Consider the following 20940-nt stretch of genomic DNA (forward strand, 5'->3'; position numbering starts at 1 on the left):
AAGAAAAATAAAAAAGGTAAGTACCAAGATTTGAACTGGAACGAAAATCGGTAAACAACATTCGACACATTCCTCATTTATATACTTACCTAGTGCTCTATATAAACAGCTCTTTTTTTCACTGTATTTTTTCTACTAGTCCATTTTTAAAACTTTTAAAGTTATTTTTGATGTTAAATAACTCACAGTCAATATTATAGAGAGAAAAAAATCAAGGACAGTGGACAATAATCTGTTTTAAAGAATCACTAAGAGTTGGTTTGAATTAAAAACTAGTAACTACAGAACTACATTAGTATTTTAAATCCAGGACTTATTTCTAAACGAACACAATGCTGTCGTACCTTATCCTCTCTCTTTTCTCTTGTTCCTCTTTCTCTTTGCGCTCCCTTTCTTCCTGTTCTTTACGCTGAATTTCCAGTAACGCCTTCCGCCGCCTCTCAAGTTCCGCCTGCCCTTTCTCAAAGTTCTCCTTCCGCTTGTCCTCGAATGTGACTGCACACAAACACAACATATTTGTTTAAATGCCTTAAGCAATTAAAAATGAATGATGTTTTCAAAACAACTGTGCATAAAAGTACTAAAACATCAAAACAAAAACAAAAGCATATACACATTTTTATGAACCACTAATTAAAAACACAAAAAGAACCTGTAAAATACAACTTTTCAATTGATACTTGATCTGAAAACTACTTACATAAATTGAAAAAATTAGAACAAGAAAAAAATCAATTACAGAAAAAAAAAACACACTAATGTAATTATTAAGTACTGTACGTATATACGGAATTAAAAACAAATTCAAATGTACGCTATCACAATAAAATTCAAAATACGCACTTTACTGCTTTGATATAAATTTCATTGGAAAAAAATGATAAAACTATTTGTCACGCCTATTTTTAGACTGGTTAATTTTTTTTTTACCTTAAATGTTGTACATCTACTTGGTTCACAATAAAAAAAACATCCAGAAAAAAAAAAGTGAAAAATTTAAAGTTACTGATATTCCTACCAACTTCTGTGACAACAGAAAGCGACGAGAGTCACCGTTGGAGAGGAGGGACGCGGCGTCCTTGCCCTCCGCGGCCTCGGGGTGCGGGCCGGGCTGGCCGCCCGTCAGGCTGCCCTGCCGCGCCCGCCGGAACGTGGGGGGCACCAGCTCGGGGGGCAGCGCCGCGGGGATCTTCTCCCCCGCCCGCGCCTGGTCGCACAGGTGCATGCCCAGCACGAACTCGTCGCAGGAGAGCCGCCCGTCCGCGTCCATGTCGGCCAGCGCCCTGCGCCACGCGCCACGCCCCGTCACACTTCAAACACAACCCCACCGCAGACACCGCGCAGCCGTGCTTCCGCTCTTTCCCTGCCGAGAACGAAACGCAAATTTTTAACCCGCAGAAAGTGTACCCGTAATCACCAGTTGCTAGTAAAAAATACCAACACAAGAGAAATATGTAGGTGTGAAAATATGTTAAATACGTGTTTTTATTAAAACAAAGGCCGCTTCAAGGTATTGATTACACAAATGGCAGCATCAAATATAAACTAATTTGATTATAGACACGATTCGCAGCAAGGTTTTTGAGTTGCACAAATAAGGATAATTCAATTTTTTGCAGAACTTAAACTTTTTTAGGTTTAACTGCAATGCCACTGGCTACTTCATGATATGGTTTGCATTTCTATCACAAAAAATCGCTTCATGTTTCTTGGCCGTCAAGATCGTAACAAATTTGAGAATTTTGAAATGCCAGCTAAAATTAATTAATATTTTCTGAAAGAAATTCAAACCATTTCTTGAAGTAGCCAGAGTGGCATTGCAGTTAAACCTAAAAAGTTTCTTTTTTTTTCTTCAATAAATTAAAGTTTCCTTATTTGTACAACCCGAAGAAACGCTAAAAAATGTAACTTTGGCAGCTAATTATGAAAAACGTACGCGCCGTACATATTTTTCATTTCGTGAAAGTTGAACAATTGAAAAAAAGTCTAAAAGTTGATCTGTAATTACTGTAAATATAAAATGACCTGAAATGGGTGGCACCCCCTGAGCCGGCGCCATACAAGCAACTGTGAACTAGCTTGCGTGCTTTGAGGCTCATTACTATGACTGTATGCGAATCAGGAAGGGCGTTGGACCGTACTTTCGTTCTTGTTTATGGTCATTAATCCCTTCGCTGGTTCACCCCTTAAGAGGCCACTCCAATGTTTCAGGGGCACTACGCAACCCGCGTTAACCTCATAAGATTCAATGCTATTTTCATTTTGCTTATAACTTATTAACTAATATAGATTTTGAAATGATGCTTGCTTGATATGTAAGACAACGATGCTCTTATCGAAGACCCTTTTTTCAAAAACGTGCATAAATTATGGTTCAAACTAGTGATGGGCCGAGACTCGAAAATTCGAGTCGAGTCGAGCGAGTAGCATCAGCTCGGCTCGGCTCGGCATTCAAGTTTATTTTACTCGACGGGGCGAAACTCGAAAGGAAATTCGGGTAAAACTCAATGATAAAATATAATAAAATTGAATTACAATTCTTAATATCTCCTTACGTGACTTCGGCCGACACTAAAAATTACGTACGTAAGATCGAAACATGTACTTAGAAACAATGATGACAATCGGCCATATTATTTATATTTCAGTTTTTCATATTGCCAACTTAACAGGTGTGACCACATAGCAAAGACGACGAACACATTTTTAATAAACAAAACACGAATTAAATTTTATAATCATAATATCTGCTCAAATATTACTTTTTTTTAGTGAATCCGTGCTACAACCGGCGCAACGTTACAATAATATATTAACGGTAGCATTATATTTGTGTTACAGAGCGCACGTTTGCGACTGATACACCACCAATCACGAAATGGCATTTAAAAAACTTTGTCTTATGGCTCCACTAATTTTAGGAAGTGTAGGTTGGCGAACATGAATTTTTTTTTCCGTGTTTGTTTACACTATTACGTTCGGCGAGATTGCATTTTGTATAATTGTTTGCTATCCAAGTTAAGTGGCAAGTTAAAATTAATTATAAAGTATAAAGTATTTTCTAAAGTGTAACTATTCAATACAAATACAAAAGCATTAATTGGTTGGAAGTGCCAGCTTGCGATTGGCCGGCAACGTAACGGCGTTAGTGTTGTAGCAATCATCTTTAAATGTATTATATTTGTTATGGGAACATTTATTGTAATGTTGCGCCAATTGTAGCACGGCCTTACACTTCCCATAAGTGAAAGTTTTCAAAAATGTTCTAATGATTGTGTGAAACTTTGACGTGCGACGTGCCGCGCACGTCTATAATCACGAAGCCGTCAGCCCCTTCCTTCCTAAACACGTGTGCGCGCCGCCGCCACTGACGGCCGCGACAGCAGTCACCGTCCGGCCACCACCGCGTCGCCGTTGCCAGGGCAACCACGCTGCGTCCTTGGTTGCCATGCCAACCAGCTGGGTGCGCGCGCACACTCCTACCGGCCGCCACCCCTCGCCTACCCCTCTCTCACCAGGCCAGCCGAGTGCGCGCGCAGCTTCCCCCTCCTCACCCAGCACCGCCTACTGGCCGCCACCCCTCGCCTACCCCTCTCTCGCCAGGCCGAACGGGTGCGCGCGCAGCCTCCCCCTCCTCACCCACCTCCGTCTGCCCAGCCGCCTCCACCCGCCTTCCCCTCACCCACCAAGCCGAGGTCCGTCCAAGTCACGTAGGCCGGCTGGAATTCCTGGAAGCGCCCGTGATTCTTGGAACCCTCGGCCCTTCCTACTTCACGCCCTGGCCCTCAGGAGGGGTATATAAGGCCGGCCTTTGGCCGGTGCCCTCGAGGCACCACTGGCAGCCGAGCCTCGCCCACCGCGCCTTCAACCGCTCACCGCGCCTTCGCTGGCAGCCGAGCCTGCCAGCCAAGGGCAGAAGACCGACAACCGAGTCCGCGAGTTAGTGTGTATCGGGAGGCTGTCGGTACCAACCGCGAGTACTCGTAATAAATCTCGTACCGCATATCTGAGAGTGTCCTTTCGGGGTGAGGGAGCTCCACGGGGACCTATCCCGCCGCCAGCCAGCCAGTCTGCTAGCCAGCCAACCGCCCGCCTGCCAGCCAGCCAGCCAGCCAGCCGCCTGCCTGCCAGCCAGCCAGCCAGCCTGCCAGCCAGCCAGCCAGCCAGCCAGCCAGCAAGCAGGTCAGCCCTACTACTGGGAGACCGCAGAGCCAAACCAGCCGCAGCCCGTAAGTAGGCATTCGACGAGGGACACTGGGAGCCACTTTCAGGGCATCCCAAGGTGGGGGAGAATCCTACCTAACCCTCTTAGGAACCTCCAGCCAGAAGTTACTCGCGCCAGTCAGGCCGATCCCTTCTCACCCAGGCAGGAAACAGGATTGACGCTTAAGGCCATTCTGGGAGAGCCAGAGATAAGAGCCAACACGCGACAATTAGTGGCGCCCAACGTGGGGCCACTCACTCAGGCAGCAAACTAAAAAAAATTGATGCTTAAGGCCATTCTGGAGGAGCCAGAGAAGAGCCTCGCGACAATTAGTGGCGCCCAACGTGGGGCAAACTAGAGGACACGTCAGTAGACGGCCACCCACTACTGCCCCCTGAGATCACAGTATAGCGGCCAACTAGAGCCAACGTGGGGCAAACTATAGGACTTGTCAGTAGACGGCCACCCACAGCTGCCCCCTGAGATAACTTACTCATCAGCCAGTTCTGAGACTGCCCAAAACTCAGTGGCGCCCAAATACCCAAATACCTGTAGACATAATGGCTACAAATAGCACTCAGGAGATCAGGGCGAGGTCCCCGCAGGTCTTAGAAGAATAACAATCATGCCCCATGTCGAATTGTAATGGATAAGGCCAGAGAGATGAAAAGGGTGCCCTTAGAGAGAAATTCGAGAAAGTTATGGATCCCGACGGAAGCCAAGGTCCTTTCTCACCTGCAGAGGAAGAAGACAAGGGAGATTCAGGGGTTTCGAATCGCTGCACCATGCAGAAACAGAAGTAACGACCCACCCAGAGGACTAGCCTCTCCCTCAGAAGCTCCGAGTCGTCCTAGTGGAAGACCCAGGCACTGAACTCAACCTCAGTCACCAGTACCCGTGAGCCAACAACCACCCAAATGCCGTTCAGCCCAGCGACCTTGGCCTGTCCACCAAGTATCCAGCACAGGCAGGCAAGATTATCGGAACCCTTGGCCAACCCAGGCCGACCGGTCGGCTAAGGTCCTCCCAGCCCTGACCAGCCCTGCAGCCAAAGAGAAGGTTGGGGAGCAGTCGCCTCCCCCAACCAGGTCTGCAGGAGGCTCAGGCTACAGCAGACCCCAGTCGGCCGGACCAGAAGACACACTGGACCAGCCACCCCAGGGGAACCATCAGGCAGGCCTACCTACCGAGGCATAAAGCCCAGTTCTGACAAGGACTGCCACCACCATCCCAGCAGGGTGCCACGGCCACCCGAATGCCGTTTGTCCCGGTGACCTCGACCTGCCCATCACCAGGAACCCAGAAAGGGCAGGCAAGGTCGCCGGAACCCGAGGAGATCCCTTCCCAGGCTGACCAGTCAGCTAAGGACCTCCTGAACCCGTCCGGCCCAGCAGCCAAGGAGAAGGCTGTGGAGCAGATGACTCCACCAGCCAGGACTGCGGACCACCAGGACAACAGCGCACCTCTCCCGGGTATGCCAGTCCAAACCCTGGACCAGTTACCCCGACTAGAAACCCCGAACCAGCAGTCTACCCAGAAGACTGACCCAGTGCCAGCGGAAGCATGGCGCCAGCCAGCTGCCACCCCAGCAACGAGAGCAGCCATGGCGAGTATGCAGAGCAGCCATCGAGGACCGACCCGGGAGGTACCGGATCGGCCGCCCCCCACACCAACAGTAAGTGTAGTGAGTGCGCGAATGGCCATTTTTAAACAAGGTATGGGGTCGCAAACCTCATCACCTCAGGGGCTTCGATAAGCCACCTGACCACTCCTGCGTGCGGGTGCAGGATCAACAAAAGAAGAAATAAGCCGCAAGAATGACAAAGATTATAACGATAGACATTTTTCAAACCATGCAATGTATAGCAGTAAGAGCGAAAGAAGAGCTCCACTCTAAGAAATGTACCTGTACCTATGTGGAAATTGTAAATGTTTAAAGCCGACAGCCGTCCCCAGGGAAAGAGAGTGTATATAAAGCTTAAACATGTGTTAGAGCCCAATAATCATAATGTGTATATGTAAATAGATAGGAACCAACCCAAGATTAAAAAAATTTTGTAAACTTGGCAGGGCACACCATGTTTCCAAGGACACAAACGATGATGATGGTGTAGCCTGGGCTCTGGTTCCTTAGCATGTAAGATAGAGCCTCATCCAGTGTCAAAGATATTTCAAAGATTTCGAACTAGGCTGCAAGTTTTAGATTTGAGCCCCCTAGTCACATCGGAAAGCAGAGCTTGTTTCTTCCCCCCTATCATCAGTCAGGTAGGAGGGACATGTATCATTTCACCATCATTCACGCCCAACCTGAGGGTCATCCCTGCCTTTACCCGTATCCCCATCTCCCAGAAGACGGAGCACCGTGGAAGGCATCATCCCCAAGACGGAAGGAAGGAAGGAGGAACCACCCCGAAGATCAGGCCGCACACGTGGAAAGTGGCTGCCGCCTTTTCAAGGAGAGGGGGTTTGACGTGCGACGTGCCGCGCACGTCTATAATCACGAAGCCGTCAGCCCCTTCCTTCCTAAACATGTGTGCGCGCCGCCGCCACTGACGGCCGCGACAGCAGTCACCGTCCGGCCACCACCGCGTCGCCGTTGCCAGGGCAACCACGCTGCGTCCTTGGTTGCCATGCCAACCAGCTGGGTGCGCGCGCACACTCCTACCGGCCGCCACCCCTCGCCTACCCCTCTCTCACCAGGCCAGCCGAGTGCGCGCGCAGCTTCCCCCTCCTCACCCAGCACCGCCTACTGGCCGCCACCCCTCGCCTACCCCTCTCTCGCCAGGCCGAGCGGGTGCGCGCGCAGCCTCCCCCTCCTCACCCACCTCCGTCTGCCCAGCCGCCTCCACCCGCCTTCCCCTCACCCACCAAGCCGAGGTCCGTCCAAGTCACGTAGGCCGGCTGGAATTCCTGGAAGCGCCCGTGATTCTTGGAACCCTCGGCCCTTCCTACGTCACGCCCTGGCCCTCAGGAGGGGTATATAAGGCCGGCCTTTGGGCCAGGAAGTCAGTCGGTGCCCTCGAGGCACCACTGGCAGCCGAGCCTCGCTCACCGCGCCTTCAACCGCTCACCGCGCCTTCGCTGGCAGCCGAGCCTGCCAGCCAAGGGCAGAAGACCGACAACCGAGTCCGCGAGTTAGTGTGTATCGGGAGGCTGTCGGTACCAACCGCGAGTACTCGTAATAAATCTCGTACCGCATATCTGAGAGTGTCCTTTCGGGGTGAGGGAGCTCCACGGGGACCTATCCCGCCGCCAGCCAGCCAGTCTGCTAGCCAGCCAACCGCCCGCCTGCCAGCCAGCCAGCCAGCCAGCCGCCTGCCTGCCAGCCAGCCAGCCAGCCTGCCAGCCAGCCAGCCAGCCAGCCAGCCAGCAAGCAGGTCAGCCCTACTACTGGGAGACCGCAGAGCCAAACCAGCCGCAGCCCGTAAGTAGGCATTCGACGAGGGACACTGGGAGCCACTTTCAGGGCATCCCAAGGTGGGGGAGAATCCTACCTAACCCTCTTAGGAACCTCCAGCCAGAAGTTACTCGCGCCAGTCAGGCCGATCCCTTCTCACCCAGGCAGGAAACAGGATTGACGCTTAAGGCCATTCTGGGAGAGCCAGAGATAAGAGCCAACACGCGACAATTAGTGGCGCCCAACGTGGGGCCACTCACTCAGGCAGCAAACTAAAAAAAATTGATGCTTAAGGCCATTCTGGAGGAGCCAGAGAAGAGCCTCGCGACAATTAGTGGCGCCCAACGTGGGGCAAACTAGAGGACACGTCAGTAGACGGCCACCCACTACTGCCCCCTGAGATCACAGTATAGCGGCCAACTAGAGCCAACGTGGGGCAAACTATAGGACTTGTCAGTAGACGGCCACCCACAGCTGCCCCCTGAGATAACTTACTCATCAGCCAGTTCTGAGACTGCCCAAAACTCAGTGGCGCCCAAATACCCAAATACCTGTAGACATAATGGCTACAAATAGCACTCAGGAGATCAGGGCGAGGTCCCCGCAGGTCTTAGAAGAATAACAATCATGCCCCATGTCGAATTGTAATGGATAAGGCCAGAGAGATGAAAAGGGTGCCCTTAGAGAGAAATTCGAGAAAGTTATGGATCCCGACGGAAGCCAAGGTCCTTTCTCACCTGCAGAGGAAGAAGACAAGGGAGATTCAGGGGTTTCGAATCGCTGCACCATGCAGAAACAGAAGTAACGACCCACCCAGAGGACTAGCCTCTCCCTCAGAAGCTCCGAGTCGTCCTAGTGGAAGACCCAGGCACTGAACTCAACCTCAGTCACCAGTACCCGTGAGCCAACAACCACCCAAATGCCGTTCAGCCCAGCGACCTTGGCCTGTCCACCAAGTATCCAGCACAGGCAGGCAAGATTATCGGAACCCTTGGCCAACCCAGGCCGACCGGTCGGCTAAGGTCCTCCCAGCCCTGACCAGCCCTGCAGCCAAAGAGAAGGTTGGGGAGCAGTCGCCTCCCCCAACCAGGTCTGCAGGAGGCTCAGGCTACAGCAGACCCCAGTCGGCCGGACCAGAAGACACACTGGACCAGCCACCCCAGGGGAACCATCAGGCAGGCCTACCTACCGAGGCATAAAGCCCAGTTCTGACAAGGACTGCCACCACCATCCCAGCAGGGTGCCACGGCCACCCGAATGCCGTTTGTCCCGGTGACCTCGACCTGCCCATCACCAGGAACCCAGAAAGGGCAGGCAAGGTCGCCGGAACCCGAGGAGATCCCTTCCCAGGCTGACCAGTCAGCTAAGGACCTCCTGAACCCGTCCGGCCCAGCAGCCAAGGAGAAGGCTGTGGAGCAGATGACTCCACCAGCCAGGACTGCGGACCACCAGGACAACAGCGCACCTCTCCCGGGTATGCCAGTCCAAACCCTGGACCAGTTACCCCGACTAGAAACCCCGAACCAGCAGTCTACCCAGAAGACTGACCCAGTGCCAGCGGAAGCATGGCGCCAGCCAGCTGCCACCCCAGCAACGAGAGCAGCCATGGCGAGTATGCAGAGCAGCCATCGAGGACCGACCCGGGAGGTACCGGATCGGCCGCCCCCCACACCAACAGTAAGTGTAGTGAGTGCGCGAATGGCCATTTTTAAACAAGGTATGGGGTCGCAAACCTCATCACCTCAGGGGCTTCGATAAGCCACCTGACCACTCCTGCGTGCGGGTGCAGGATCAACAAAAGAAGAAATAAGCCGCAAGAATGACAAAGATTATAACGATAGACATTTTTCAAACCATGCAATGTATAGCAGTAAGAGCGAAAGAAGAGCTCCACTCTAAGAAATGTACCTGTACCTATGTGGAAATTGTAAATGTTTAAAGCCGACAGCCGTCCCCAGGGAAAGAGAGTGTATATAAAGCTTAAACATGTGTTAGAGCCCAATAATCATAATGTGTATATGTAAATAGATAGGAACCAACCCAAGATTAAAAAAATTTTGTAAACTTGGCAGGGCACACCATGTTTCCAAGGACACAAACGATGATGATGGTGTAGCCTGGGCTCTGGTTCCTTAGCATGTAAGATAGAGCCTCATCCAGTGTCAAAGATATTTCAAAGATTTCGAACTAGGCTGCAAGTTTTAGATTTGAGCCCCTTAGTCACATCGGAAAGCAGAGCTTGTTTCTTCCCCCCTATCATCAGTCAGGTAGGAGGGACATGTATCATTTCACCATCATTCACGCCCAACCTGAGGGTCATCCCTGCCTTTACCCGTATCCCCATCTCCCAGAAGACGGAGCACCGTGGAAGGCATCATCCCCAAGACGGAAGGAAGGAAGGAGGAACCACCCCGAAGATCAGGCCACACACGTGGAAAGTGGCTGCCGCCTTTTCAAGGAGAGGGGGTTTGACGTGCGACGTGCCGCGCACGTCTATAATCACGAAGCCGTCAGCCCCTTCCTTCCTAAACATGTGTGCGCGCCGCCGCCACTGACGGCCGCGACAGCAGTCACCGTCCGGCCACCACCGCGTCGCCGTTGCCAGGGCAACCACGCTGCGTCCTTGGTTGCCATGCCAACCAGCTGGGTGCGCGCGCACACTCCTACCGGCCGCCACCCCTCGCCTACCCCTCTCTCGCCAGGCCAGCCGAGTGCGCGCGCAGCTTCCCCCTCCTCACCCAGCACCGCCTACTGGCCGCCACCCCTCGCCTACCCCTCTCTCGCCAGGCCGAGCGGGTGCGCGCGCAGCCTCCCCCTCCTCACCCACCTCCGTCTGCCCAGCCGCCTCCACCCGCCTTCCCCTCACCCACCAAGCCGAGGTCCGTCCAAGTCACGTAGGCCGGCTGGAATTCCTGGAAGCGCCCGTGATTCTTGGAACCCTCGGCCCTTCCTACGTCACGCCCTGGCCCTCAGGAGGGGTATATAAGGCCGGCCTTTGGGCCAGGAAGTCAGTCGGTGCCCTCGAGGCACCACTGGCAGCCGAGCCTCGCTCACCGCGCCTTCAACCGCTCACCGCGCCTTCGCTGGCAGCCGAGCCTGCCAGCCAAGGGCAGAAGACCGACAACCGAGTCCGCGAGTTAGTGTGTATCGGGAGGCTGTCGGTACCAACCGCGAGTACTCGTAATAAATCTCGTACCGCATATCTGAGAGTGTCCTTTCGGGGTGAGGGAGCTCCACGGGGACCTATCCCGCCGCCAGCCAGCCAGTCTGCTAGCCAGCCAACCGCCCGCCTGCCAGCCAGCCAGCCAGCCGCCTGCCTGCCAGCCAGCCAGCCAGCCAGCCTGCCAGCCAGCCAGCCAGCCAGCCAGCCAGCAAGCAGGTCAGCCCTACTACTGGGAGACCGCAGAGCCAAACCAGCCGCAGCCCGTAAGTAGGCATTCGACGAGGGACACTGGGAGCCACTTTCAGGGCATCCCAAGGTGGGGGAGAATCCTACCTAACCCTCTTAGGAACCTCCAGCCAGAAGTTACTCGCGCCAGTCAGGCCGATCCCTTCTCACCCAGGCAGGAAACAGGATTGACGCTTAAGGCCATTCTGGGAGAGCCAGAGATAAGAGCCAACACGCGACAACTTAACCTAACCTTCGCGCCTACAAGCCTAAATTATATTCATTGTTTTTTATTGACTCGTGAATGCTGCAGGCCGCAGCTAACTCGTTCGGTCCAAAATAATCATTTGAACCACCAAATTGTTTGTGCACAAAGTCGTGTTCCTTTGTCGTAAACGGTACATATTCTCTGATCTTTCGGCGATTAAAATTTTGTTGCAGAATAACAGTGATTTTTTTCCCCGCCACGTTAGTGTTAATTTAGGCGTACTTTTACTGAGCAAACACTCACAATGTCAGTCAAAAATTCATCTTCTAAAGGTATGTGACCTTAAAATATTACTTCTTATAGTTATACGCTTTCCATAAAAATATTTTTAAATATGTACTGCTAGGAATATATTTTCATTATGTTTTGTAGGCTGATACTGATAATATTCTCTTTTATAGGTGGTATAAAATAATCAAAATGATTACTGTACAATATTTTAATTTTTTACAGTTTCATTTGTTGCTTATTTGAAATTGATTTCATTTACCATGTAAATAGTTAACTGCACTATTGGAACAGTTTTTGTATAACTATTAACATATTTTTCAATTTTTATAATGAGTTAATTTACTGTGATTAGTAATGTAACTAGTAGTATGATGCTCTACAGAATACCTCAATTATTGAATTGTATTATATCAGTTAAGAATTTATTCTAAATGAATTATTTGTATTGATACTTGTATTTTAAATATATTTGATTAAGTGGGCCATGATATAACAAGACAACCATCTAAGGACTCTTAGCAGTACCTAAAATGCAAATATTCAAGCTCGACTTAAGTGTCAAAGATTCAAATAAAAATTCAGACTCGAATCGACTCGACTTGAATTTATGATCTACAAACTCGACTCGAACTAATTATTGTAAAATTCGACTCGACTTAAAAATTTGCAGGTTCGTACATCTCTAGTTCAAACCTAGACAATACACTTATGCATATTAGTAAAGATTAGTATAAAACCATAATTTATGCAGGTTTTTGAAGAAAGGGGCTTCGATAAGAGCATCGTTGTCTTACATATCAAGCAAGCATAAATTCGAAATCTATGTTAGTTAATTAGTTGTAAGCAAAATGAAAATAGCATTGAATCTTATGAGGTTAGCGCGGGTTGCGTAGTGCCGTCTTCAGGAACCGTGACGGCGCCGGGCTCGCGGACGGGATCCGGACGGGAGGGGAGCGGCTCACCAGATCTGCGCGAGCACGGGCTGGGGCAGCTGCGTCTGCACCATGATGTTGCGCGCCTGAGGTCCGGACAGGAAGCCCGTGCGCGCGCGGTCAGACGTGTTGAACAGCTGCGTGTACTTCAGCTTGGTCTGGTGCGGAACCGCCCAGTCGTGGAGGGGGGAGCCCGCCGACAGCCTGTCAGAGAGAAAGAGAGAGAGAGATCGAGGAAAAATAACTCAAATCTACACCTCTGGGGGACCCAATACTTAAATTCAGATTAGCCAACTGCCTTTCCAAAATATGTCTAAAATGTAAAACGAGCATCGCTGAACACGCACAAGAACGCCGATTTACAGCAATTTGGTTATGTTGCTTTTAAACATATTTTAATATGGTCGCAGTAATCCACTGTGAATTTGGGTAAAATCTCATTCAAAAATTATTTCATTTTAATTCTTTAAAGTTTAAAGTGCAGAGATGTGAAACATCTTAATTTTCACGTTCACGTCACCAAAGATTTGGTTCATGGCCGTATGGTTTACCATGGCAGGTAGCACAAAAAAAAATTAGGTTGTTTACAATGGCAAATGTAGCTGCCATGATCAAATAGTTAACGTTTACATTATTTTACTTGCCGTTTACATTCACATAATTTTCTTTAAACATTTATGGTTTTGTCTAATTATTTTTGAAGGTTTACTATTAAATGCTATTAAATTGGGGGACAAATACTTAAATGTGTTACTTAAATTGAAGAATGAAATCTCGCAATGTTTCACACTTTGTCAATTCCTAAAAGATTTTGATTTTATTTTATTTTACCAAACTATTTTTTCAGATATTAAGCATGGTAATAGTCTTAAGCTATAGTTACAATATTATATATGTAATTATAATATATATGAAATTATAAAACAATTTCACTTTATTTTCATAGCCATTTTGTGTGAAGTATGATATTGACTATTAAGTACTGAAGGACTCGCACATTTAAGTAGACGAATGGACTGAAAGGGTTAGAAATTAATTTTGGATGAGTGATTCTGTGAACACAATTCTCTACTGGTAGGAAAAATCTCATGCAAATTTCCTTATCAGTATATATTTTTTTTAAATTTTTATCTTGAGTCCAGGTGTTACGTCATCCAGTTGTACAGAAGAAAGCATACACGACCCTCTGTAAACCTCAATATTCCCTCCCACACACACCGAGTTATTACCAAATTTATTCATTTGTAGGGGCATGCATATTTCGTGAAAAGATTCCGAGACTAGCTGAAAGTCAAAACACTGTACCATCGCCTGTGTTTCGTAATTGGGTAAGTTTCTTTCACGTACATGTTGATTGTAAAACACCAATCACAGTAATTCAGTGCGAAATCAACGTGTCCTGAGTGGCTCAGCCAAATAAGGCAACTACTTCTCTCGCAGACGGCCGCCAATCACAAGGGAAGGAATCGCTGGTGCGGGTATACCTTGTTGCAGTCTAACATGCGTTCAAACTTATTCGCGAAAACTGCCTGCCCCTACTCATTTGTAAGCTGCACCTTTTTAGTAATGATGTCTTTAAATTCGCCAAATTTATTTGATTAAAAAACATGTCCATTTTTGGAGCCAAGATTTTATGATGTTATAAAAAAGCGAAATTTCATCATTAAAAATGGTGGATTTAATCTTTATCATCATTAAAAATTAAAACACATGTAGGCTAGTAATAAGTACATATCAAGCCCAATTACGTTGATCTGTTGCTTCAACATTTCAAGGTAGGATACTTAAAATGTGTACATAAAACAATTATACATGGTACTTTGATGAAAGTTAAACAACAAACTGCAACTAAAATGTTCAATAAGTTCCTTAGTTTATGAGAAAGTTTTTAATATGAAAATTTAAAGGACAGCAAAACATTTTTTTTTAAACTGCAATGTCTAAAGCCAAATTTTTATTACTTACTATTAATATTGATCAAAAAAAGAATATGCAATGTTAAAAGCCCAAATTACTTATATACCTATTTACGTGTGATATTTCTCTTAGGCCTATAGCCACGTCTGTAAACTATCAGCTATGGACTGCTGTATTTACTTTAGGGAGAAAAAAAAACTAATATAAACTAAATTAATATTTTTACTTAGGACAAAATATTATAGGTTTTTTAATAAAAGCTGAACTAACGATATGAGAAAATTCATATTTTAATAGAAAAATTATGAGGTAATTGAGGTGAATATTGCTTTATTTTGTTTTGTTTTTTATTGTTGCATTTCGGTGTTACGTGGTGAATTGACAATGATTTCGGTGTTTGGCGATGTACTGAAATCAATTACATTGTAATTACTTTTTTATCGCTATTCTTCATATAATCTTACCTCTACCCATTTTTGTTGAGTTTTTTTTTTGTGTTTGAAAATGGAGTGTCTCATATACAGATACATTCATATAACATATAATTGTTGCCAGACTTATCAACATATCTAATAGTAAGTACAAACAGAGCAGGTTATTTAGCAGGACAGTAATTCAGACTGTGGCACAAGAAACTGGGACAGCAAGACAATTATCACATTATGATAAACTGTTAATAACCATAGGCACACTGCTGTGTAAGATAAGCTCCAATTAGCAGTGACAGGATTATTTGGTGAATTGCAATAAAACCGAAATAAACTGCAAAACATATCCATTCAACATATTACACCGAAATGCAAGTTACAACACCATAAAGTACCAAAATTATCCAAAAAAACATTAAATCAATCAACAATTTGACTTAAATTATGAAAAATTGATCTTTTTTTACAGTAAAATAATCATTCAATGTAATTTATCTAACATGAATTTCGTACCAAAATGTATGAAGTAAATGGATTGTAACAAAAATTTATATTGTGTTTTTTTTTTTTGCATGTCATTAGTAACATGTTAATGATTTTCTCGTATAAATGTATCATTTTTACAACCAAATTGAGACTATTTTAGTGAAATACGTATGAAAAAAAATTTTTTAGTTTTGTATCTGTTAAATAATTTTATGAATTAAGACAATGTATGAAATAAAAAAAAAACACAGAAATATTAATGTTTGCAGGCTTTCACGGCCATTGTCTGAAGTAGCTTGGCTTCTGGGTTGTAGCCGTGTCCTTGGCAAAATAATTCACCGACGTTTCTGTCGACATTGCAGTCGCCATCATCAGGGAGCAGTTGCCAACTTTGCCAAGGACACGGCTACATCCCAGAAGCAAGCCAAGATACTTAACACAGAAATAACCTGTTTTGAAAAGTAAATTAACTTGAAAAAAACCATTAACACTTGTCCCCCACGAATTAGCACTTCACACATCAAAGAACATCTCGTTACTACAGGTTGAAGCTGCTATCGATCAGTACAGCGTGTGCTATGCGGCAATACTGATGCACTGTATTGCCACTCACCCAATACAAATAAACGTGTTACTTAAATTGAAGGATCAAAGGAAGGATGAATCTTGCAATCGATGGAATCTTATCTTCGAGCAGATCCAGTACTTAAAAACAAAACTCCTTACACCCAGCACATAAATACTGAGAACTATAAGTACGTACGTATAAAACGCTATGCTTACGGGGAATCTATGGATGCCACCCTCTCGACAACAGGAGCCACACCAGGAACAATTGTGCCAACACTGGAAACTGTAGCAACAAAAGATAAACGATTTCATCACATACATTGATCAATTAGAAGTTTTAGCAAATTTACAAAAAAAAAACATTGCCATAGTCACATTTGAAGTAATCATATATTTTAAATTGTCACGGTCATATTCAAATGTCTTAAATGTAAGTTTATCTCACATTCGAGGTATGTCGGATTGGGATTTTTCTTAATTTTCACGTTTCGCCTGAGCCAAGCGTGCGAGAACCGGCCAACCACTGTGCGAGAAAATCTTCTATAATTTCAAACAGGTTAAGGCGGGCTTTTTAACCAATTGTTCGTGATTATATTTAAACAAATTATTTAAATTAAATTTGCAAAAATTGTAAATAATATTTCAAAAATAAAAATTGGTTGTCTGTAAAGTCGGTTTACGGAGGACAGTTTAACGTGACAACGTCATAACAAAACATTGATGAAATGATTGATCCAGAAGAAAAGGAAATATCATATTCGGCCTCAGACTGAGCGGTAATAGGTTTTTGCATCCAAACCATTTAGGCATTAATAATATTATATTCTTTGAGGAAGGATTTTCTTTTTAATTTTTCTATCTTTTGTATGATAAAATCTACCTCTTTATACTTTTATGAATAAAATGAATCATTTTTATTGAATTATCACTATTTTGTATGGATACAAAGGAGTGAAATTAAATCTACAATTTAATTAATAAATTTACTTTTATTTGCATTAATTAATTCAAATATATTTATTACTTTTGAAATGTTGCGTGCACCGTATTTATTTTTACAAGTACAAAAAAAATTTGCAGCTGCCGGGATTTGAACCGACAACCTTTGGATTGGAAGTCAGCCATTCTAACCTCACGGTCACAAGGCCATGTTGAATATAACTGTTTCAGACGATATTTATTAATAATATTCCACGTACAATATTTGTTTGAATTTTTTTTAACTACCATATTCTCTGTTGGACTCAAAATATTTACACGCTCGTGGGCTCATAACTATAATACGGTGTGTGATTTAGTTGATCAAATAATAACTCATGACTAATAATTACCAATTTCAAACTAAAGCGTGAAAAGTATCATACCAGCAATAAATATTTAGTTACACAGCTAAAACAATACTCATACAAAACTGTTTAAATATACTGATTTACACTAGTAATTAAAATAATACGTACTTGTATGAACGCCATTTCCTTGCGAATATACTCCCGTGGCGCGGTGCACAACAATAACCTCGGTTTGCCGCCACGTGCCGGCCGAGTTCTCTGTACCGTCCGAAACATACCACAGAGCTGCCACGCATGCGTAAACAGGACATATCCGTAGTGGGACAATTTTTCGTGCGTGCAGCCAGCATTCATCGATTTATTAGACGTTGTCACGTCAAAAAGTATGCAATTTTTCATCAATGTTTTATCATGACATTATCGTGTAAAATTATCGTCCATAAACCGACTTTTACAGACAACCCACTATTTTTTTTTTTGAGCAGTTATGATAATATGCACTTTACTTAACATCTGATAGATGGTTTTGAAATGTTGACACTCGGACAAGACAGACTGCGGATGACATCATCATCGTGAGCGCTCACCTGGGGGCGGCCTGGGCGGCGGGAGGGTGCCCTGGCCCATGATGACCGAGCCGTTGCTGATTGGCTGCGAGGGGAGTGTCGCCGCGCCGGAGATGCCGCCCCCGAGGGGCAGCGTCGCGGCGCCCAGCGGCGGCACGGAGGACGGCCGGGCGACGGGCAGCAGGGGTGGGATCACGGGCCGCCCCGGCGGGGGGGTCATGGACAGGGGGTGCACCACCGCCGCGGGGGGCACCGGGCCCCGCAGGCTCCCGAGCGCGGCCTGCTGCGGGAGAGGGGGGATGGCCGGGGGCCCAGCAGGAGCCGGCACGCCTGCCGCAACATCCACGACTCTCATTCCCACCACCCCTCGACACTGTTCCAAACAAACCTCTTCACGTAACCAACATGAGGGCAGAGATTAAAACAGATAGCCCACTGAAAAGACATACACATGACCAAAACCTTATGCATATTTTATAACCACAGCTAGTCTGTCCAAATAGAGTATGGAAAAAACTGTCGCATCGGCTATGGAAGATACAGGAATAAATTGAAAAGTAACAAAATAGGGAAGGTAAAAAAGTTTCAGAAAAAGTGCCAAAGAAAATAACATTGCCAAATGATAGAGTTGAAAATATTAATCCAACTAAAAATACCACCAAGAACACACCCTAATTACTTTCCAAGCAAATTGGGGTTGGGTTGGGGAATATTTCATGTAATTATGTCACTTGAAAAAATTGGTTTTAAACAGTGGTGACTTTAAGCTGCATATTTTAATTTTATATATCCCAGAGTAAGAGTTAGTGAAATAAAAACAATGTTACAGGCATTTTCTACAGCTCTGTATGACAACCAATTACTATCCTGTGGGGTTAAAAGTAAAAACAATAATTTTAAGCACAATAACCATACTTTGCGTATTACATAAACTGCCTGATGTTTTAAGTTACTCTTTGCTTCTAAGAACTATTAAGAACTCTTTGCACTATTAAAAGTTTTTGTGGTTAAGATATTTGCTTCAATGTTGTTTCACTACGCTCGGCCGAAACTGTGCCGGGACATACCACCTCTGGAATTTTACGTATTACATAAACTGCCTGATGTTTTAAGTTGTTCTTTGCTTCTAAGAACTATTAAGAACTCTTTGCACTATTAAAAGTTTTTGTGGTTAAGATATTTGCTTCAATGTTGTTTCACTACGCACGGCCGAAACTGTGCCGGGACTTACCACCTCTGGCATGCTGCAAGAGGACCTGGGGCAGTACTTTGGGCAGTTCAAAGTTGCGAAGCTTCAAGTTGATCAGCTTGCAGGCAATGCTGAACTCCGTTATGTCCATCTTGCCATCGGCATCCGTGTCGGCCAGGGCCCTGCAACACCAACCGGTAAACACATCCATACATTCATTCTTTGTCCCTTACTGCAGAACTGCATGTGCATTAAGTGGCCTGCCTCGTCAGGGGTGTATGTGTGTCGGCGAGGCGGGATGATAAGCGCGACGCTCGCTGGTGCTTCTAGCGCGGTGTCTCCTCTGGACTGGCGCGCAGTCTTCTCGTCATCACAGGATAACTGTGAGATCTGAGCGGTGACCAGAACATTATATAGCCGAGAAATGAAGATACAGGTGTAATCCAAGTCCCTTAAGTGCTTTCAAGAATCTGCACTGGTTGTTTTACGCCTAAAATGACTCTGAAAACATGCATTTCAGCCATTTTAACTGTTCCATAACTACAGTTTAATAACATAATCCGGAATCGAAAGTAATTTTCGGCCCTCAGTGAACTCTTAAATGCTTTTCGTAAGCAGACCCCACTCAGAGTCCTTGAGTAGTTATCATATTGAGTTGTTTTTCTGAAGCTCTGCACACTGTATGTGTGTCCGGGTAGGCGGAGCCCTTAAGGGCTAGTCAATCAAATTCTGTGAACCAAATTAAAATTCATTTCCACACTTGACATCCAATATTATGTATAGGAGCTGGAAAAGTTATCGTCTATTTTTTTTCCATAATTACCACATATTTTATAAATTACCATCTGCTATGCTTTTTTAATGGTTCCTTCAATGGGGAAAATTGATTTAGGACGTTTTTTGTGACATTGCTGTCCCCAGAAAGATCTTAAAACAATTCCAACTATTCCATTCCAAGAACCATTCAAAGAAGTTATCATTTATTGCCTGGTATGGGCCCGGTATGCATCAGTCAATTCGTTAACTGGAAACGAAAATGGTTCTTCTATCTCGATGTTCAAATAAGCTGACTTTCCTTTGCAAATAACCTGACTTTCCTCTGTAAATAACTTAACTTTTTGCTGCAAATGTCACAGCCATGGTTGGAAAAAAAAACCAAACCACCTGGTTTTTGGTTCTAACAGGTTTTTTTTTAGGTTTAAATTTGTTTTGTATTTTTATTATTTTATTTTTTTTTGTTTTCACCATGTTCAAAATAAAACCATACAATATCCCGCTTTCTGCCACTCAAGATGAACCAGAAAAGTTATAGTAATATCAAAGAACTTAAGTCCAGCAAATCGCACATCTGACTGGGATTTAACCACAATTAGGGCATTTCCCCACAGGAATTATTTAATATTTTTAATTTTAGAGGAGTATTTAGCTGGGTATGATTTACAACTTATTCAGATAATTTAAATGATAAGATATTTATTAGTATATAATTATTGTTCCCGGAAATCACAAGAAACATTAATGAGCAAATTTTTATTGTTATTCGACTGAAATCAGACCATTCATTAAAAAAATTATGATACTCTATATAAAAATACATTTTAAAAACCTTTTAGTTTTTTTATAAAAACCACTTGGTTTAAAGCATTGTTTAAACAGTGTTTTAAACCATTGTGGTTTGAATCAGCCGACCATGGTCGCAGCAATGGCGTCATTCCTAATGAACTCACTGTAAAGTGTCAAGTTAGCAGCAAACAGGCTTGTCACATAACAGTGCACAAGCCAGTCTGGACTTTTTAAGTAAAAAGGCTTATCACCATTTCCAAAAAGCACACGTATGAATAATGAATGGTGGGAGAAGGGGGATTGTAAGGTGCTAATCACAAATTCTACCCTGGGCCAAGGAAAACCTAATGGGGAGATTTTTTCTACACCAAAGTATCAAGTATCCAAAGTGGTGACAACTGTGAGTTATCAAGGTAAAAAAAAGTTGGCAACCATCATTAATTATGAGGATGCCATGAATTACATATAAGTTACTACTTCTGACCCAGCTGCAAAGCAGACTACGAGGCATC

At 45.2% G+C, this 20940-nt stretch overlaps 1 protein-coding gene across 6 annotated transcripts in view; it reads right to left on the reverse strand.

The window, feature by feature from the left end:
* LOC134528518 (intersectin-1) overlaps positions 1-20940 on the reverse strand; it is a 132824-nt gene that overhangs the window by 106685 nt on the left and 5199 nt on the right. For all 6 annotated transcript variants that reach the window (XM_063362207.1, XM_063362210.1, XM_063362209.1 and 3 more), the window contains exons 4-9: positions 18908-19047; positions 17698-18006; positions 16035-16104; positions 12451-12624; positions 1054-1283; positions 345-495 (exon numbers count right to left, since the gene is read on the reverse strand). In XM_063362207.1, coding sequence (XP_063218277.1) covers positions 345-495; positions 1054-1283; positions 12451-12624; positions 16035-16104; positions 17698-18006; positions 18908-19047 — 1074 coding nt within the window. The remainder of the gene's footprint in view (positions 1-344; positions 496-1053; positions 1284-12450; positions 12625-16034; positions 16105-17697; positions 18007-18907; positions 19048-20940) is intronic.

Source organism: Bacillus rossius, chromosome 1, assembly GCF_032445375.1.
Source record: "Bacillus rossius redtenbacheri isolate Brsri chromosome 1, Brsri_v3, whole genome shotgun sequence".
Taxonomy (NCBI): domain Eukaryota; kingdom Metazoa; phylum Arthropoda; class Insecta; order Phasmatodea; family Bacillidae; genus Bacillus; species Bacillus rossius.